Here is a 21,772-nt window from a genome sequence, read left to right as displayed (position 1 = left end):
CACCAGTCGCTGAAGGTAAGCATGCAGGTGCAGCAGGCGGTTAAGAAGGCAAATGGTATGTTGGCCTTCGTAGAGAGAGGGTTTGAGTACAGGAACAAGGATGTCTTGCTGCAGTTGTACAGGGCCTTGGTGAGACCGCACCTTGAGTATTGTGTGCAGTTTTGGTCACCTTATCTGAGGAAGGATGTTCTTGCCATGGAAGGAGTTCAGCGAAGATTCACCAGGCTGATACCTGGGATGGCAAGAATGACGTATGAGGAGAGATTGGGTCGATTGGGCTTGTACTCGCTGGAGTTTAGAAGAATGAGAGGGGATCTCATTGAAACATATAAAATTCTGACAGGATTGGACAGACTAGATGCAGGAAGGATGTTCCCGATGGCCGGGGAGTCCAGAACCAGGGGTCACAGTCTAAGGATAAGGGGTATGCCATTTAGGACAGAAATGAGGAATTTCTTCACCCAGAGAGTGGTGAACCTGTGGAATTCTCTACCACAGAAGGCAGTAGAGGCCAATACATTAAATATATTCAAGAAGGAGTTGGATATATTTCTAAAGGCTAAAGGGATCAAGGGGTATGGGGAGAAGGCAGGGACAGGGTACTGAATTTGGATGATCAGCCATGATCGCATTGAATGGCGGGGCAGGCTCGAAGGGCCGAATGGCCGCCTCCTGCTCCTGTCTTCTATGTTTCTATGTCTATGTCACAAGACGGAAACAGGCCATTCGGCCCAACCAGTTTGTTGGCGTTTACCCTCCACACGAGCAAGCAGTTCTAATCACGTTTGCCCGCCCTCTTCCCACACCCCTTCAGCCTCTTTTCCTTCATCCTCCTGTCCAATCTAATCTTGAATTTTGACACAGTTTCTGCCTTGCCCACTAACCCTGGGAGTGAATTCCACGGCCTCGCAACTCTCTAAGGAAGTTTCCCCGTGCAACAAAACCGAGATCTCTGTACATTTTAGGTGATGTCGGATGGGATAAATCCGATTTTAATGATGACTTCAGCCAGCTGTGTTGCTGGGCGGTGCCCTTTGTTGGTATGGGGTGATTAAGGCACTTAATTAGCTGGAACAAGCGGACCAAGTCACCGCTTTCAACGAGACGCTTCTGTCCTCGAGGGTTTTCTTTGCTGCGACAGTGCTTTGGTTCAGAAACCAATTAAGTCAAAAAGTTGCTTGTGACCGGAAAGGCTGATTTGAAATGTTAATGTTTGCTAATTGCCCCATCGTGAAAATAGGAGATTCCAATCTCCCTCAATGGTGAAACCATTAAAGGAAAAGTAAGGAGGAAACAGCAATAGCCAGACATTAACACCTCGGCTCAAAGATCTGTCGAATTCTTTTACATGAAGGAAATAAATGTCTGTCACACAAAATGTCCCTGGCATATGTCCGAGGTGTCCAATCTTCTAGAGCAGCAGTTCTCAAACTTTTTTGGTTGATGGACACCTTTTTAAATAGATCAGTATTCATGGACACCCCCCCCCCCCCCCAATCTAAATTATAATACTATATAATACTAATAATATGAAAGTGCTGCATATGTAAAGTGTTTTAATAATGCTTTTAAGAAAACAGGTATTTACTTACAGATCTCAGCGAGATGGGTGAGCCACAGATCTCGGCGAGATGGGTCAGCCACAGATCTCGGCGAGATGGGTGAGCCACAGATCTCGGCGAGATGGGTGAGCCACAGATCTCGGCGAGATGGGTGAGCCACAGATCTCGGCGAGATGGGTGAGCCACAGATCTCGGCGAGATGGGTGAGCCCCAGATCTCGGCGAGGTGGGTGAGCCCCAGATCTCGGCGAGGTGGGTGAGCCCCAGATCTCGGCGAGGTGGGTGAGCCCCAGATCTCGGCGAGGTGGGTGAGCCCCAGATCTCGGCGAGGTGGGTGAGCCCCAGATCTCGGCGAGGTGGGTGAGCCCCAGATCTCGGCGAGGTGGGTGAGCCCCAGATCTCGGCGAGGTGGGTGAGCCCCAGATCTCGGCGAGGTGGGTGAGCCCCAGATCTCGGCGAGGTGGGTGAGCCCCAGATCTCGACGAGGTGGGTGAGCCCCAGATCTCGGCGAGGTGGGTGAGCCCCAGATCTCGGCGAGGTGGGTGAGCCCCAGACCTCGGCGAGGTGGGTGAGCCCCAGACCTCGGCGAGGTGGGTGAGCCCCAGACCTCGGCGAGGTGGGTGAGCCACACTCTCATTGATCAACTTTTTGCCGCCCACCACCAGCCTTGGTAACTGCGTGTCTACCTGGCGATCTTCCTGCTGCCCTCGGCGCTCCTCCATGAGTGCTCCCCTAGGTGAGACAATCAGCCCACTCTGTGGTGGCCGCACTCCGCTCCCGCCTCCCACCCAGCCCGCCTCCGGCCCCCTCCGCTCATTCACTTACTCTTGGCCACAGCGGCCGCCACCCCCCCCACCAACCGTAAGGCCTGCCCTGCTCTGTACTCGTGTTATTTCATGAACCCCCCGGAAAGTCTCTCTGGACCCCCAAGGGCTTGAGAAACACTGTTTTAGAGCAGTGGGCTGAGCCACGAGTGGCCTGCACCTGAGCAAATTGTTGTCGAGCGAGGCAGAATAGTGATTAAAAGCCACGCCGAATTCCTTAAACATAGAACCATAGAATGATACACCGCAGAAGGAGGCCATTCGGCCCATCGTGCCTGTGCCGGCTCTTTGGTAGAGCTAAACATTAATCCCGCTCCTGCTCTTCATAGCCCAGCTATTTTTTTCCCCTTAAAGTATCCAATTCTCATTTGAAAGTTACTATTGAGTCTGCTTCCACCGCCCTTTCAGGCAGCGCATTTCAGATCACAATAACTCGCTGCATAAAATAAAATGTTTCCTCATCTCCCCTCTGGTTCTTTTGCCAATTATCTTAAATCTGCGGAACACCTCCGTTCAGTCCGTAAGGGTGACCCCGAGCTTCCGGTCGCCTGACATTTTAATTCACCGCCCCATTCCCACTCGGACCTCACCGTACTCGGGCTCTTGCGTTGTTCCACGGAAGCTCAGCGTAAACTCGAGGAACAGCACCTCATCTTTTGATTAGGCACTTTACAGCCTTCCGGACTCGATATCGAGTTCAACAATTTCAGATCATTACCTCGGCCCCTATTACATTTTTACTTATATTTTTTATCCACACCTTTGTTTTGACCCCCCCCCTTTTTTTCTCTCTCCCACATGGCAGCTGTCTCCCATTCTGCCAGCACATTTCACACCTAATCTAGAGCCGTCTTCTGTCTCCACTAATCCTATCACCATCTCGTCTGGTTTTGAATACCTCTTAATGTCTCTTCACTTCTCTTTAGTTCTCTCCCAGCCTGGCCTTTTAATCTGTTTCATTTCCTGTGCCTTTTCAGTCTTGATACAGGGTTTCGACCTGAAACGTTGACTCTATTTCTCTCTCCACGGATGTTGCCTGGCCTGCTGAGTTTTTCCAGCATTTTCTGTTATCTTAAATCTGTGTCCTCTGTTTACCGACCCTTCTGCCACTGGAAACAGTTTCTCCTTATTTATTCTATCAAAACAGTTCATGACTGTGAACACCTCTATCAAATCTCCCCTTAACCTTCTCTGCTCTAAGGAGAACAATCCCAGCTCCTCCAGTCCCTACACATAACTAAAGTCCCTAATCCCCTAGTAAATCTCCTCTGCACCCTCTCCAAGGCCTTGACATCCTTCCTAAAGTGCGGTGCCCAGAATTGAATACAATACTCCAGCTGAGGCCTAACTTGTGTTTTATAAAGGTTTAGCATAATATCTTTGCATTAATTGGAACTTTGGAACATGCCATCAGAACCTGCTGCACTTCCGCCCCTCTTTCCCCTGCATGTGTGTCTCTCTCGCTCTGTGTGCATGAGCCTCTTTGCCACTTCGTGTCTGCCTCTTCACTTCGTTTCTCTGCCTGGTTTGTCTCTGCAAGTGTGGGCAGGAAGAGGCAGCAATATCACAGCTCCGTGTTGGGACTCGGGTGTACAGGCGGGCTTAGCAGCAGCTATTATCAATGGCCACTGAGTTCAGGGCTTGGCAGGAAGAGCTGTGAGGAACTGCCGTAGGGTGGGTGTGGGGTCTGGGAAGTTCCTGGTTGGTGAATTTCCACGGATGTAGGCATCCTCGGTAAGCCAGGGTCCAAAGCGGGACGACTAAATAACTAATGGTTACTTTGCTTCCTGCGCAGAGCAATAGATCGGTGAGGTGAGTGTTATTGATGAAAAGTGCTCCCCTTGTGGGAGGGGAAATCAACCTGCAGAAATGCATGATGCTCGTGGAATTGTGACATTTTTTTAATGGGAGCATTGGCAGCTTTCTCAGTGGCTGTGCACTCATCTGTGTTTAATGATTAACTACATCATAGAATCATCGAAATTTACGGCACAGAAGGAGGCCATTCGGCCCATCGTGTCTGTGCTGGCTGAACAAAAGCTATCCAGCCTCATCGCACTTTCCAGCTCTTGGTCCGTAGCCCTGTAGGTTACGGCAATTAGTGAATATCCAAGTACTTTTTAAATGTGATGAGTGTCTCTGCCTCTACCACCCTTTCAGACAGTGAGTTCCAGATAACAGGTAGGATTTTTAAAAAGATTTTTGAGAGCATTTTCAGATACAGTAATAGTTTTTGTAAAGAGCTTAAATAAGGCACTAATGCGGTTTATAAACCAACTGCCCAATCTATATTGGTTTATGTTTGGGGGAAAAAAAGCAACTCATGATTTTTATACCAAATCTCTTGATTCTTAAGAGTTTGTCTCTTGATTTATGAGATGGTGGGGTTGGCATGTTTGGATCACGGCTGATCTGCACCACAACCCCATTGACCCGCCTTTGCTCCGTCTCCCTCGATACCCTCACCCAACAAAAATCTACCGATCTCAGTCTTGAAAGCTCCAATTGACCCCCAGCACCCACAGCCTTTTGGCGGGGGGGGGGGAAGAGAGGGTTCCAGATTTCCACTACCCTTTGTGTGGAAAAAATGTTTCCCGATTTCACTCCTGAGTGGCCTAGCTATAATTTTAAGATGATAGAATTGTACAGCACAGGAGGAGGCCATTTGGCCCATCGTGTCTATGCCGGCTCTTTGAAAGAGCTCTCCAATTAGTCCCACCCCCCTGCTCTTTCCCCATAGCCTTGCAATTTTTTCCCTTCCAGTATTTATCCAATTCCCTTTTGAAAGTTACTATTGAATCTGCTTCCACTGCCTTTTCAGGCAGCACATTCCAGATCACAACAACTCGCTGCGTAAAGAAATTCTCCTCATCTCTCTGGCTCTTTTGCCAGTTACCTTCAATCTGTGTCCTCGGGTTACCGACCCTCCCGCCACAGGAAACAGTTTCTCCTTATTTCCTCTCTCAAAACTCTCTCTGCTCTAAGGAGAACAACCCGTTGTTCTGGATTCCCTCACCAACGAAGATCATTTCTCTTCATCTACCCCATCGAATCATTCAATCAAATTTTGTTTGATAACGCTCCTGTGAAGCACCTTGAGACGTTTTACTTTTTTTTTTATTCATTGATGGGATGTGGGCGTCACTGGCTAGGCCTGCATTTAGTGCCCATCCCTAATTGCCCTTGAGAAGATGGTGGTGAGCCGCCTTCTTGAACCGCTGCAGTCCATATGGTGTAGGTACACCCACAATGCTGTTAGGAAGGGAGTTCCAGGATTTTGGCCCAGCGACAGTGAAGGAACGGCGATACAGGTCCAAGTCAGGATGGTGTGTGGCTTGGAGGGGAACTTGTAGGTGGTGATGTTCCCATGTGTCTGCTGCCCTTGTCCTTCTAAGTGGTAGAGGTCGCGGGTTTGGAAGGTGCTGTTGAAGGAGCTTTGGCGAGTTGCTGCAGTGCATCTTGTAGATGGTACACACTGCAGCCACAGTGCGCCGGTGGTGGAGGGAGTGAATGTTGAAGGTGGTGGATGGAGTGCCAATCAAGCGGGCTGCTTTATCCTGAATGGTGTCGAGCTTCTTGAGTGTTGTTGGAGCTGCACTCATCCAGGCAAGTGGAGAGTATTCCATCACACTCCTGACTTGTGCCTTGTAGATGGTGGAAAGGCTTTGGGGAGTCAGGAGGTGAGACACTCGCCGCAGAATTCCCAGCCTCTGGCCTGCTCTTGTAGCCACAGTATTTATATGGCTGGTCCAGTTCAGTTTCTGATCAATGGTAACCCCCAGGATGTTGATAGCGGGGGATTCAGCAATGGTAATGCCATTGAATGTCAAGGTGCTATATAAATGCATGTTATTGTGGGTTCCTCCAGCAAGATTCAGGACCAAAGCCGTGAGATGGGCCTGTGGCAAAGAAAAAGGGAAGTGACCGCAGGAGGGTAGGTGTCCATCTGAGTATCCTGGAGGGTAAGTCATGTCCATGGTAGATACGCCTTTTGCTAAAGCCCCTCAGATAAGTACCTGGAATAAGCAGGTGGGTAAGGAATAAGCCTGGACATTGACAATGGACAAGGACATATAGAAGGTAAAGATGATTGGAACAAGGCAAGCTGCCCGGTGTAGGTCCTGCCACCTTCTTAGGCAGTCCCTCAGAACCGAGGATGACTTGCTTCCACATTAAAAATGAGTTCTCAGGTGACTGATGAGTCCAATGCGGGACCTACAGTCTCTGTCACAGGTGGGGCAGACGGTGGTTGAAGGGGCGGGTGGGTGGGGTGCTTGGGTTGACGTGCGCTGCCTGCGCTTGGCTTCCGCTTGCTCCCGGCAAAGAGACTCGAGGTGTTCGGCGCCTTCCCGGATGCTTCTCCTTCACGTTGTGCGGTCTTGGGCCGGGGATTCCTAGGTGTTGGTGGGGATGTTGCACTTTTTCAAGGAGGCTTTGAGGGTGTCCTTGAAGCGTTTCCTCTGCCCACCTGGGGCTCTCTTGCTGTGCCAGAACTCCGAGTGGAGCGTTTGTTTTGGGAGTCTCGTATCGGGCATACGGACAATGTGACCCGTCCATCGGAGCTGATTGAGCGTGGTCAGAACGTCAATACAATGGCTTCCAGTGGCAGTGGGAGCACGATGTCCCTCAGCCGCTCCGTCCTCCTCGTCACCGCGGCCTCCTCCTCACTGTTGCCGGCTCCAAGTGGTGGCCTGCTTCTCCCGCTCACGATCCGACCTCTGGCCGCCATGCCCGGCTCCCCTCCTCCCAGTCGGACTGCGAGCTTCCCGCCATGGAGCTGCCGGCCGACGTGCTGCAGCGGGTCGTCGTGGCTGCTGCTGCTGCTCGTTGCGCTGCGCTGCCTCCGCCCGATTCGCCGAACACATCGTCGGGATGTGAATGCTCCGGTCGCCGCCGCGGCCTCCTCCTCACCATCGCCGGCTCCACTGTCCGATGGCCCGGGGCCTGCTTCTCCTTCTCACGGTTCAGCCTCTGGCCGCCATGCTCGGCTCCCCTCCTCCCAGTCGGAATGCCTTCCCACTGAGGAGCCACCGGCCGACGTGCTCCAGCGGGTCGTCGTGGCTGCTGCTGCTGCTCGCCACACTGCGCTGCCTCTGCCCGACTCGCCGAACACTTCGCTCCAGTTGCGGGAGCGAGCGGCGAGAGCTGGCCGCCCGAAACAGGGAGAGCGTGCTCAGCACCGGACCGTCTCGGCCGCCATCTTGGTATGGAAAGTGGTCCACGTTGTCCAAGGCCTTGTCGTGGATTTTGATAATCGGGGGGGCAGTACTGTGTGGCGGGGGCAGGTTGGTAGAGGACCTTTGTCTTACGGATGTTTAGTGTAAGGCCCATGCTCTCGTATGCTTCGGTGAAGGTGTTGACGATGGTTTGGAGTTCGACCTCCGAGTGAGCGCAGGCGCAAGTGTCTGCATACTGTAATTCGACGACAGAGGATGGGACGACCTTGGATCTGGACTGGAGGCGACGGAGGTTGAACAGTTTCCCGTTTGTTCTGTAAATTAGCTCCACTCCAGTGGGGAACTTACTGAGGGTGAGATGGAGCATTGCAGCAAGGAAGATCGAGAAGAGCGTTGGTGCGATGGCACAGCCTTGCTTGACCCCAGTTCGTACGTGAATTGGGTCTGTGGTGGAACCATTGGTCAGGATCACGGCTTGCATGTCGTCGTGAAGTAGGCGGAGGATGATGACAAACTTTTGAGGGCAGCCGAATTTGAGGAGGACACTCCATAATCCCTCACGGTTGTCAGTGTCGACGGCCTTTGTGAGATCAAAGAAGGCCATGTACAGCGGTTGGTGCTGTTCCCTGCATTTCTCTTGTAGCTGACGTGCGGTGAAGACCATGTCCATTGTGCCCCTTAGTGGGCGGAATCCACATTGCGACTCTGGGAGGAGCTCTTCGGCCACTGGGAGAAGGCGATTGAGGAGGATTCTTGCGATGACTTTCCCTGTGGCAGACAGCAGGGAAACTCTGCTGTAATTACCGCAATCGGACTTGTCACCTTTCTTACCACCACTCTTACAGCAGATGCTCTTCGTACTGCCCATGAGGAATCTCTGAGGCTTGAGTTGATTGCTGCTACAAGGACTACCTGGAGGTTGGGTATGAAAAGAGAGAAAGAACTCGCATTTATAGGGCACCTTTCACAACCTCACTTTATCCTAAAGTGCGTCTCAGCACTTTTGAAGTGTAGTCACTATTGTAATGTAGGAAACGCGGCAGTCAATTTGCGCACGGCAAGGTCCCACAAACAGCAATGTGATAATGATCAGATCATCTGTTTTAGTGGTGTTGATTGAGGATTAAATATTTGGCCAGGACACGAGGAAAACGCTCCTGCTCTTCTTCGAATAGTGGCCGTGGGATCTTTTACGCCCACCTGAGGGGGCAGACGGGGCCTCGGTTTAATGTTTCATTTGAAAGACGACACCGCCGACAGTGCAGCGCTCTCAGTACTGAACTGAAGTGTCAGCCTAGATTACGTGCGGAGGAGTTCTCCTTGGTGTCCTGGGGCTAATATTTATCCCTCTACCAACATCTAAAAAACAGATTATCTGGTCATTATCACATTGCTGTCCATGGGACCATGCTGTGCGCAAATTGGCAGCCGCATTTCCTGCATTACAACAGTGGCTCGACTTAAAACAAGTACTTCATTGGCTGTAAAGCGCTTTGGGACATCCTGAGGTTGTGAAAGGCGCTATAGCAATGCAAGTTCTTTCCTTCTTTCACTCCCACAGTTGACGTGCCGATGGGACTGAAAAAGAAAAGCCAGACACCACTAATGGCTTCTAACAAGCTGGGCTGATCTCCTCCCCCAACAGAAGCCTCCTCAGGAATTTTATTTCTTAATTCATTCACTGGATGTGGGCGTCGCTGGCAAGACCAGCATTTATTGCCCATCCCTAATTGCCCTTGAGAAGGTGGTGGTGAGCCGCCATCTTGAACCGCTGCAGTCCGTGTGGTGAGTATACTTTTGTGTAACGGTTTGATACAGCTGAGTGTCTCGCTGGGCTATTTCAGAGGGCAGTTAAGAGTCGACCACATTGCTGTGGGCCTGGAGTCACACACAGGCCAGACCGGGTAAGGACGGCAGATTTCCTTCCCTAAAGGACATCAGTGAACCAGATGGGTTTTTCCGACAATCCAGTAGTTACTGGTCTCCATTACTGATACTTTTTTATTCCAGATTTATTTAATTAACTGAATTTAAATTCCCCAGCTGCCGTGGTGGGATTCGAACTGGTGTCTGCGGATTACTAGCCCAGTGACATAACCACTATGCTACTGTACCCATTATTTCTGATTTGCCAAATCTTGGAAATCCACTGTAGTTACATCCTTGGCACTGCTGAACACATCCGACTTTACAAATCGATTGAGCAGTGTTTTTAGCAGTTTAATGCTTGCTTCCCAGAGGTAGATAACTCTCGAATCCTCGGCTTGAAAAAGCAACTGTAGGCTAATAAATCATGCAGCCCATGTTTCAAAAATAGAATGTAAAGATACATTTCCTCGTCTTGTCTGTAGGTGTAATTTCGCTGAACTTGGCCAAGTCGTTCTGCTTCCTTATTGCTCATTGCATCACACCACTGCTGGGTGTCAGCCGTGGCTCAGTGGGCAGCACTCTCGCCTTGGAGTCAGAAGGTTGTTGGTTCAAGTCCCAGTCCAGAGACTTGAGTACATAATCCAGCCCGACACTCCTGGTGCAGTGCTGAGGGAGCGCCGCACTGTCGGAGGTGCCGTCTTTCAGATGAGACGTTAAACCGAGGCCCCGTCTGCTCTCGCAGGTGGGCGTAAAAGATCCCGTGGCCACTATTTCGATAGAAGAGCAGGGGGGTTCTTCCCAGTGACCTGGGGCCAATATTTATCCCTCAATCAACATCACTAAAAACAGATTATCTGGTCATTATCACATTGTTGTTTGTGGGATCTTGCTGTGCGCAAATTGGTTCCTGCGGTTCCGACATTACAACAGTGACTACACTTCAAAAAAGTACTTCATTGGCTGTGAAGCGCTTTGGGATGTCCGTTGGCCATGAAAGGCGCTATAGAAATGCAAAGTCTGTCTTTATTTTTATTACTTGTACTCCTCTTCGTCTCCTGCTGCCCTTAAAATAATAATAAATTGTCCACCAGCAGCTCTTCCGCTGGTCCTGAGATTGCTTTAACAGCATCCTTCGCTGCAAGATGTGCAACGTGGGAAACATAAGACAGACTGCACGCGGAATCTGACTGCTGCTTTATCCAACTTATTTTTTTCCCTGGTGACGTAAGAAAACTATTGGCCCTTGGTCTAAGCATTAAATAAAGCTTTAATCAACTGTTTTACAACATGGAGGTCTAGTTGTGTCCTTCACTAGTTCCTGTTAAGAATGTCCTAAGCAAGCTGGGCCCGTGCCCGAGTATTTATACTCTCCCTGGACAGCGCCACCAGCAGGCCGCTCAGTATTATTTCATGGCCCAGAAATTCGGGTCGGGGGCTTCCCGTGGGTGCAAGCCCCCGATCTGCACTTACCTTGCGCGCCGGCCGTTGAGCTGTGGGCCCCTGTGGAATTCCGATCCTGGGCCTGCTCCAACTGCCGGCGCGCAGTGCTTGCGTATCCCAGGGGCGCAGTTAGTTCGATGCGTCCCATGGGATCATGTGGGCCATGGGCAGCCAATCGGAGCAGGGAATGCTCCATTCATAAGTCTGACAGGAAGTGCTGTCAAGACTTATAAATACTACGGCCCCAAAATAGCACTAAATCTTCAAATAATTTTTTTTTTAATCACATTTTTTAAATAAACTATAAATTACATGAAATAACTATTTTAAACAATAATTTAAAGTTTTGAAAAAAATAATTTTATTTTCTAACGGGGTTAAAAATCAACTTACCTTGCTTTAAAGTATTTAAAAATAATAATCCTGTGGAAAAAATGTTTTAATTTTAATTAATTCACCACTTACCTTGTAAAAAGCCGGCCTTACGCCTGCTTTTTATATTTCTAAATTCTGCAGGCTTACCCTCCCGGGAAAACCTGTATTTAAAAAAAAAAAAAAACGAAGTTCGATGCGCACGCGTACGACCTCTGAACCTCTTCGTTCAGGGGAACGGAAGTGCCGGTTTCCCGCGCATGCGCAGTGCATGCAGGAAACCAGCACTTCCATCGGGCCCACGGGTGAGTACCCCGTGTGTACGCACCGTGAAGACCCGAATATCTGGGCCCAGAAGTCTTTATTTCATGAATGACTGACTGGTTCATGTCACCTGGCATGACGTTGGCAGAGTCAGAAGAGAAACCAATAGCGTTCTCCCATGGAATGTGGTGGTTAGAAACATAGAAGATAGGAGCAGGAGTAGGCCATTCGGCCCCTTGAGCCTGCTCCGCCATTCAATGAGATCATGGCTGATCATCCAAATTCAGTTCCCTGTCCCTGCCTTCTCCCCATATCCCTTGATCCCTTTAGCCTTAAGAAATATATCCAACTCCTTCTTGAATATATTTAATGAATTGGCCTCAACTGCCTTCTGTGGTAGAGAATTCCACAGGTTCACCACTCTCTGGGTGAAGAAATTCCTCCTTATCTCTGTCCTAATCCTCCCCTTATCCTTAGAATGTGACCCCTGGTTCTGGACTCCCCCGTCATTAGGAACATCCTTTCTGCATCTAGTCTGTCCAGTCCTGTTAGAATTTTATAAATAGAAGTTAGAATTTTATAAATAGAAAAAACAGAATTTATTACACTTAAAAAGTTTTCTGCATTTGCAATATTGCATATTTCTCACAACTTTAAGAGTCTGTTAAAGTACCTAATGTTAGTGCAAACCTCCTTGTCGCTGCACACATCATTACTTTCATCCACCGTTAGTGAGCGGGCCTGTTGCAGCGTGTGTTACAGCTGATTCAGAATGGTGGTTGGCGAGAGCTTTTATTATTGCAGTGGCCTTTGTTCTCCCACAGGAACATTCTTTTGCAAGGTTTTGAATGCGGAAACATCAGCTGTACGAGTTTTGTGGAATGATCTGCAAATGCAGTGGGTAATCCATGTTTTGCAATGGCTTGGCACAAAGAATACTTCGGCCTTTGTAACCTTCTGACCTAAAGCCAGCCGAGCCGGGCTAAAAAAAGCCTGCTCTCTACTGCTGCATTTTCGAGGCCTCCGCCCGACTTACGTGCTTGTAAGTTTCCAGGTTTTTTTTTCGAGGTCCTTTATTACAGATTTCCCAATGCTGATGTCCTGAGAACAAACGAGACAAAATGTGTGTTCATCTGAAAGTCTGCTGCTTTTTACTGGGTCGGAACTGCTCCAGTCAGCATTGTATTTGCACCTGTTGTGGCACCACTTCCTTGGATCTCCCTATTCTGACATGACTAACAGACAGATACAGTGCTCTACAGGGAAATATTAATCAGCCGCTCCGCTCCCAGCCTCATCTCATCTCGCCTCGCTCTCTTCAGCCACTCCGCCCCCAGCCTCATCTCGCCTCGCTCTCTTCAGCCACTCCGCTCCCAGCCTCATCTCGCCTTGCTCTCTTCAGCCACTCCGCTCCCAGCCTCATCTCGCCTCGCCTCGCTCTCTTCAGCCGCTCCGCTCCCGCCCTCGCTCTCTTCAGCCGCTCCGCTCCCGCCCTCGCTCTCTTCAGCCGCTCCGCTCCCGCCCTCGCTCTCTTCAGCCGCTCCCGCCCTCGCTCTCTTCAGCCACTCCACTCCCACCCTCGCTCTCTTCAGCCGCTCCGCTCCCGCCCTCGCTCTCTTCAGCCGCTCCCGCCCTCGCTCTCTTCAGCCGCTCCCGCCCTCGCTCTCTTCAGCCGCTCCGCTCCCGCCCTCGCTCTCTTCAGCCGCTCCGCTCCCGCCCTCGCTCTCTTCAGCCGCTCCGCTCCCGCCCTCGCTCTCTTCAGCCGCTCCGCTCCCGCCCTCGCTCTCTTCAGCCGCTCCGCTCCCGCCCTCGCTCTCTTCAGCCGCTCCGCTCCCGCCCTCGCTCTCTTCAGCCGCTCCGCTCCCGCCCTCGCTCTCTTCAGCCGCTCCGCTCCCGCCCTCGCTCTCTTCAGCCGCTCCGCTCCCGCCCTCGCTCTCTTCAGCCGCTCCGCTCCCGCCCTCGCTCTCTTCAGCCGCTCCGCTCCCGCCCTCGCTCTCTTCAGCCACTCCGCTCCCGCCCTCGCTCTCTTCAGCCACTCCGCTCCCGCCCTCGCTCTCTTCAGCCACTCCGCTCCCGCCCTCGCTCTCTTCAGCCACTCCACTCCCGCCCTCGCTCTCTTCAGCCACTCCACTCCCGCCCTCGCTCTCTTCAGCCACTCCACTCCCGCCTTCGCCCTCTTCAGCCACTCCGCTCCCGCCCTCGCCTCTCCCTCTTCAGCCACTCCACTCTCGCCCTCTTCAGTGATCTGTGTTTCTTTGTCCGCGTACCTTGCCTGAGACAGGGCAGGGCACCAGTGCCGCATGCAAGTCTCCTTCAAAGGAGGAGGTTTGGTTCTTCTCGACATAAAAGTTTCCCTCAGGTCGCGAGCAGTCCGCCCCACGACTGCCGGAAACACCGGCCCGGTCAACTTCGGGAAAAGCTTCCGCCTCTTTCGCTGGCACCTCACTGTGTGTGAGAGACTCGCGAGAGTTGGCATGTCTGATGATCAGATAGAATGGTGGAGCAGGCCCCAGGGGGTTCCTCATGTAGCGTGCGGAGGGAGATTGGAACCAGGATGGAGAACTATTCTCCCACACCGCAAACTTAATTAGTTTCTGGGATTTCACCATGGCTGATTAGATGAAAAAGCCCGAATTGTACCTCGCCCAATCCCGAAGGGTTGTGTTCAGCCTGAAATTTTGTATGTCTCGCTGTAGGTATTTTGACAGATTCAGTCACATGACAATGCAACACCCAACACCAATGTCAACAGAGCTGTTGCAACTTTAATAGCACTTATTATGTAGTTGGAAATGCGGGTTTGAAGTACGTCAAAGAAAAACAAACACTATTAGAAAGAAAAAGAACTGCATTCCCAAAGCACCTTTCACAACCTCAGCAAAGCGCTTTACAGTCAATGAAGTGCAGTCACTTCCCACTGTCCAGGGCCCCAAACACCCCTTCCAGGTGAAACAGCGATTTACTTGTACTTCTTGCAATCTAGTATACTGTATTCGCTGCTCACGATGTGGTCTCCTCTACAGTGGGGAGACCAAACGCAGATTGGGTGACCGCTTTGCGGAACACCTCCGTTCAGTCCGTAAGGGGGACCCCGAGCCTCCGGTCGCCTGTCATTTCAATTCTCCGCTCCATTCCCACTCAGACCTCACCGTCCTCGGCCTCTTGCATTGTTCCATGGAAGCTCAGCGTAAGCTCGAGGAACAGCACCTCATCTTCCGATTAGGCACTCTGCAGCCTTCCGGACTCAATATCGAGTTCAACAATTTCAGATCATAACCTCGGCCCCTATTACATTTTTATATATATTTTTTATCCACAGCTTTGTTTCGTGCCCTTCCCCCTTTTTTCTCTCTCCCACATGGCAGCTGTCTCCCATTCTGCCAGCACATTTAACACCTAATCGAGAGCCGCCTTTTGTCTCCACTAGTCCCACCACCATCTCGTCTGGTTTTGAATACCTCTTAATGTCTCTTCACTTCTCTTTTGTTCTCTTATCCCCATTTCCCAGCCCCCAAACTGGCCTTTTAATCTGTTTCATTTCCTGTGTTTTTTCAGTCCTGACGAAGGGTTTCGACCTGAAACGTTGACTCTAATTCTCTCTCCACGGATGTTGCCTGGCCTGCTGAGTTTTTCCAGCATTTTCTGTTGTTATTTCGGATTTCCAGCATCCGCAGTATTCTGCTATCGTCGAAGTGTAGTCACTGTCGTAATGTAGGAAATGCGGCAGCCAATTTGCGCACAGCAAGCTCCCACAAACAGCAATGCGATAATTGACCAAATAATCTGGTTTTAGTGATGTTGGTTAAGGGATAAATATTGGCCCCAGGACACCAGAGAGAACTTAACCTGCTGTTCTTTGAAATAGTGCCGGTGGAATCTTTTAAGTCTACCTGAGAGAGCTGATGGGACCTCGGTTTAATGCCCCGTCCCAAGGACAAATCCTGATAGGATTATTATATACGATAGCAAAATACTGCGGATGCTGGAAACCCGAAATAACAACAGGAAACGCTGGAAAAACTCAGCAGGCCAGGCAACGTCGGTGGAGAGAGAAGCACAGAGTCAACGTTACAGGTCGAAGACCTTTCGTCAATGACGCATGAGGAGAGATTGGGTCGATTGGGTTTACACTCGCTGGAGTTTAGAAGAATGAGAGGGGATCTCATTGAAACTTATAAAATTCTGACAGGACTGGACAGACTAGATGCAGGAAGAATGTTCCCGATGGCGGGGAGTCCAGAACCAGGGGTCACAGTCTAAGGATAAGGGGTAAGCCATTTAGGACAGAGATGAGGAGGAATTTCTTCACCCAGAGAGTGGTGAACCTGTGGAATTCTCTGCCACAGAAGGCAGTTGAGGCCAATTCATTAAATATATTCAAGAAGGAGTTGGATATATTTCTTAAGGCTAAAGGGATCAAGGGGTATGGGGAGAAGGCAGGGACCGGGTACTGAATTTGGATGATTAGCCATGATCGCATTGAGCAGGCTCGAGGGGCCGAATGGCCTACTCCTGCTCCTATCTTCTATGTTTCTATGAAAAGGTCTCAGACCTGAAACATTGACTCTGTTTCTCTCTCCACCGATGCTGCCTGGCCTGCTGAGTTTTTCCAGCGTTTACTCTTGTTATTTAGAATTATTATATGTTTGGATGGGTGACTTATGCAAAAGCAGCAGCTGCATTATTCATTATTTCCCCTGTTTATCCTGATACTCGTCCACTGCACTTTATATCCTGTGACCAACTCCCTCTCTGTCCTTTTACCCAAAGAGAAGAAATGAAGCAGCAATGTTCACTGCAGGGAAAAAAAAACAACCAATTTTTACCCCTCAATCCCACTGGAGACTATGTAGTACTTTCAGAGCTGCTGCATTCACATTCAATCCATGAGCTGATAACATAAGAAATAGGAGCAGGAGTCGGCCATTCGGCCCTTCGAGCCTGCTCCGCCATTCAATAAGATCATGGCTGATCTTCTGCCTCATCTCCACTTTCCCGCCTGATCCCCATATCCCTTGATTCCCTTAATATCCAAAAATCTATCGATCTCAGTCTTGAATATGCTCAACGACTGAGCCTCCACAGCCCTCTGGGGTAGAGAATTCCAAAGATTTTTGAATAATAAGGGAATCCAGGGATATGGGGACAGGGCAGGAAAGTGGAGATGAGGTAGAAGATCAGCCATGATCTTATCGAATGGTGGCGTAGGCTCGAGGGGCCGAATGGCCGACTCCTGCTCCTATTTCTTATGTTCTTATGAGCTTCATCTAGTTCACCTTCTACCATCCTGCAGTCACATGATACAACGATAATGGAGTTGTTGACCAATCACAGCAATCAATCTCTATCAATGAGTCTACAACAGACCCAGACACGAGGCGAGGAAAACCCCCAGTGGGGGAGAGCTTTGGGAACCAGAGGCCCAAAGTCACCCGTTCCTCCCGAGCTCGCTGCACTCCCCACATGTCATGTCTCCAATTACTCGTATACTGTATCCCAAAATGTTATTTTCTGAAAGAAATCTATCTTATTTGAATGAATCAACTCTTATCTGCTTCCACCATCTCGCTAGGGAGACGGTTCCAACGATTGACCAGTCGCTCACTGAAATAATGTTTCCACAGATTAGTTTTCAATTTCCCTCCCTTCAAGCGCAGGCTCTGGTTCGACTGTTCTGGACAAGGTGAGACAGTTGGTCATGGCCTCGATTACCTAGTCCCTTTAAGACCCTAAAAACACCAATCATATCAACGCTCAACCTTCTCTTTTCCAGTGAGAAGGTGCCCAATTTCCATAATCGCTCCTCATACTACAGTCCCTCCATCCCCTCAGTCATTCTGGTTATTCTCTGTATCCTTTCAATAGCTGCGATATTGCAAGAGTATGAACAGAGATCATCATTCAACAATGCTCCTGCATCAGCTACCCGTCAATAATTGTTAATGGAGCAGGGGGTGAAGAAGGTTGTGTCCATTGATGGTTCTGGTCTCTTTAAGGAAGGGAACGGTTCTTTTCCCCCTCCCAGGAGACTGTGTTAAGTGGGGGTGACGTTGATGGTGTGTGAAGGTTGTACCATGTCTGGATGGGGCAAGATGGATGGACCAGTTCATCATTCCCTGTCCTTTTTTGTATGTTCCTATAACCATGGCAACGATGGCATTGTCCTATCAGCAATATAATATTGGCCCAAATAACGCACATTTTCTTATCTGCCACACTTAGTGCCATATTCACATTTTTGTCACAACAACAATTTGCATTTATATAACGTCTGCAACATCCTGCCCCGCGGCCTCAAGATGGCCGTCACCTTCATCGGCAACAGCACCGCCATCCAGGAGCTCTTCAAGTGCATCTACGAGCAGTTCACCCCCATGTTCCGCCGCAAGGCCTTCCTCCACTGGTACACCGGCGAGGGCATGGACGAGATGGAGTTCACCGAGGCCGAGAGCAACATGAACGACCTGGTGTCCGAGTACCAGCAGTACCAGGACGCCACGGCAGAGGAAGAGGGGGAATTTGAAGAGGAGGTCGAACAAGATGAGGCTTAAAAAAAAAAATCGTTCCTCCGTCGTGTACATTAAACATCCTTTTTAAAAACAATATGTAATGAGCAAGGTCCGCGGGCTTTTACAGGTTCTGCAGGGCTCGAGTTTAAAATCTGCCCGTGTGAGAAACATTTTGCACTGGCAAGTTCAATTGTAAGGAACTCCCATGTGGAAGGAGAGCCAGGGAGAAGCAGGCCCCGGGACGTCGGTACCACGGCGGCTGAAGATTGTCGGGCAGGAGTATGGGAAAGGTGGAGCGAGGCGAGAGCGGACCCGATTGTGGTGGCGCCGATGAAGATGGCTGCCGTCCTTGCGGGCTCCGTGCGTACCAGGCAGCTAATTGTCCTTTGCTGCTTGGTGCGCTCGGCTCGTTAAGAAAAAAGCATTTCACTGACTGGATTTCACTTGTTGTATTTGGTTATGTGACAAATAAAATTGAAATTGAAAAACATCCAATAGTGCTTCATAGGAGCGTTATCAAACAACATTTGACTGGCGATCAAAAGCTTGGACAAAGAGGTAGGTTTTAGGGAGCGTCTTAAAGGAGGAGAGAGAGGCGGAGAGGTTGAGGGAAGGAATTTCCTAGGGTGGGATAATGGAAATCGGGGATGCGCAAGAGGCAAGAATTGGAGGAGCGCAGAGATCTCGGAGGGTTGCAGGGCCAGAGGAGGTTACAGAGATAGCAGGGGACGAGGCCACGGAGGGATTTGAACACTCACAATAAAGTATAAACATTTCTTCACACAAAGGGTAGTGGAAATCTGGAACTCCCTCCCTCAAAAAGCTGCTGAGGTTGGAAGTTAATTGAAATGTTCAAAACTGAGATTGGTGGATTTTTGTTAGGTAAGGGTATTAAGGATTATGGAACCAAGGCAGGTGGATGGAGTTCAGATACAGATCAGCCATGATCTAATTGAATGGCGGAACAGGCTCGAAGGGCTGAATGACCTACTCTTGCTCCTATGTTCTTAACTGCCCTTGAATGGTTCCACTCCTGACTATCCCAAACATAGAAACATAGAATATAGGAGCAGGAGTAGGCCATTCGGCCCCTTGGGCCTGCTCCGCCATTCGATGCGATCATGGCTGATCATCTAAACTCAGTACCCTGTACCAGCTTTCTCCCCATATCCCTTGATCCCTTTAGCCTTAAGAAATATATCTAACTCCTTCTTGAATATATTTAATGAATTGGCCTCTACTGCCTTCTGTGGTAGAGAATTCCACAGGTTCACCACTCTCTGGGTGAAGAAATTCCTCCTCATCTCTGTCCTAAATGGCTTACCCCTTATCCTTAGACTGTGACCCCTGGTTCTGGACTCCCTGACCATCGGGAACATCCTTTCTGCATCTAGTCTGTCCAGTCCTGTCAGAATTCTATAAGTTTCAATGAGATCCCCTCTCATTCTTCTAAACTCCAGCGAGTATAAGCCCAATCGACCCAGTCTCTCCTCATACATCATTCCTGCCATCCCAGGTATCAGCCTGGTGAATCTTGGCTGAACTCCTTCCATGGCAAGAACATGCTTTCCTCAGATAAGGCGACCAAAACTGCACACAATACTCAAGATGTGGTCTCACCAAGGCCCTGTACAACTGCAGCAAGACATCCTTGTTCCTGTACTCGAATCCTCTTGCTACGAAGGCCAACATACCATTTGCCTTCTTAACCGCCTGCTGCACCTGCATGCTTACCTTCAGCGACTGGTGCACAAGGACACCCAGGTCTCGTTGCACTTCCAGCATTGACTTCCAATCCCACTCTTTGCACAGTCAACTCCAGAGTTCCCCGAGGATCTATCCTAAGCCCATTTGCCTTCTTCAACTACGAGCTGCCCCTTAATGACATGAACCACAGGCAAGGGGTCAGCTTCCATACGTTGGTGACTCACAGGTCACAGCCCTACCATTCCACCACCTCCCTCAACCACATGACCACCTCTATGCCAGCTGTGGCTCAGTGGGTAGCACGCTAGCCTCTGAGTCAGAAGGTCGTGGGGTCAAGTCCCACTCCAGAGACTTGAGACCATAATCCAGGCTGACACTCCCAGTGCAGTACTGAGGGAGCGCTGCACTGTCGGAGGTGCCGTCTTTCAGATGAGACGCTAAAACGAGGCCCTTTTACATCCACCTGAGAGGGAAGACGGGGCCTCAGTTTAACGTCTCATCTGAAAGACGGCACCTCCAACAATGCATTGCTCCCTCAGTACTGCCCCTCCAAAAGTGCAGCACTCCCTCAGTACTGCCCCTCCAACAGTGCAGCGCTCCCTCAGTACTACCCCTCCGACAGTGCAGCGCTCCCTCAGTACTGCCCCTCCAAAAGTGCAGCGCTCCCTCAGTACTGCCCCTCCGACAGTGCAGCGCTCCCTCAGTACTGACCCTCTGACAGTGCAGCGCTCCCTCAGTACTGCCCCTCCGACAGTGCAGCGCTCCCTCAGTACTGCCCCTCTGACAGTGCAGCGCTCCCTCAGTACTGCCACTCCGACAGTGCAACGCTACCTCAGTACTGCCCCTCCAACAGTGCAGCTCTCCCTCAGTACTGGCCCTCCGACAGTGCAGCGCTCCCTCAGTACTGCCCCTCCGACAGTGCAGCTCTCCCTCAGTACTGGCCCTCCGACAGCGCAGCGCTCCCTCAGTACTGCCCCTCCGACAGTGCAGCACTCCCTCAGTACTGCCACTTCGACAGTGTAGCGCTCCCTCAGTACTGCCACTCCGACAGTGCAACGCTCCCTCAGTACTGCCCCCCGACAGTGCAGCACTCCCTCAGTACTGCCCCTCCGACAGTGCAGCGCTCCCTCAGTACTGCCCCTCCGACAGTGCGGCGCTCCCTCAGTACTGCCCCTCCGACAGTGCGGCGCTCCCTCAGTACTGCCCCTCTGACAGTGCGGCACTCCCTCAGTACTGCCCCTCCAACAGTGCAGCGCTCCCTCAGTACTGCCCCTCCGACAGTGCGGTGCTCCCTCAGTACTGCCCCTCCGACAGTGCGGCACTCCCTCAGTACTGCCCCTCCGACAGTGCAGCGTTCCCTCAGTACTGCCCCTCCGACAGTGCAGCGCCCCCTCAGTACTGCCCCTACGACAGTGCAGCGCTCCCTCAGTACTGCCCCTCCGACATTGCGGCGCTCCCTCAGTACTGCCCCTCCGACAGTGCAGCTCTCCCTCAGTACTACCCCTCCGACAGTGCTGCGCTCCCTCAGTACTGCCCCTCTGACAGTGCAGCGCTCCCTCAGTACTGCCCCTCCGACAGTGCAGCGCTCCCTCAGTACTGCCCCTCCGACAGTGCAGCACTCCCTCAGTACTGCCACTCCGACAGTGCAACGCTCCATCAGTACTGCCCCTCCGACAGTGCAGCGTTCCCTCAGTACTGCCCCTCCGACAGTGCAGCGTTCCCTCAGTACTGCCGCTCCGACAGTGCAGCGTTCCCTCAGTACTGCCCCTCCGACAGTGCAGCGTTCCCTCAGTACTGCCCCTCCGACAGTGCAGCGTTCCCTCAGAACTACCCCTCCGACAGTGCAGCACTCCCTCAGTACTGCCCCTCCGACAGTGCAGCGTTCCCTCAGTACTGCCCCTCCGACAGTGCAGCGCCCCCTCAGTACTGCCCCTCCGACAGTGCAGCGCTCCCTCAGTACTGCCACTCCGACAGTGCAGCGCTACCTCAGTACTGCCACTCCGACAGTGCAACGCTCCATCAGTACTGCTCCTCCGACAGTGCAGCGTT

General features: G+C 51.0%; 1 protein-coding gene across 1 annotated transcript; it reads left to right on the top strand.

Annotated features, from left to right (window-relative positions):
* The first annotated feature begins 16,676 nt into the window (after positions 1–16,676).
* On the top strand, positions 16,677–18,485 carry LOC147106452 (tubulin beta chain-like). Its single transcript, XM_086009760.1, has one exon. The coding sequence runs from the start codon at positions 17,807–17,809 to the stop codon at positions 18,056–18,058; it is 252 nt and encodes an 83-aa protein (XP_085865886.1). The 5' UTR covers positions 16,677–17,806; the 3' UTR covers positions 18,059–18,485.
* Positions 18,486–21,772: the final 3,287 nt, after the last annotated feature.

This window comes from Somniosus microcephalus, chromosome 16 (genome assembly GCF_052327205.1).
Source record: "Somniosus microcephalus isolate GS21.2 chromosome 16, FLI_Smic_1.0, whole genome shotgun sequence".
Lineage (NCBI taxonomy): Eukaryota > Metazoa > Chordata > Chondrichthyes > Squaliformes > Somniosidae > Somniosus > Somniosus microcephalus.
This window is presented reverse-complemented; position numbering and strand designations above follow the sequence as displayed.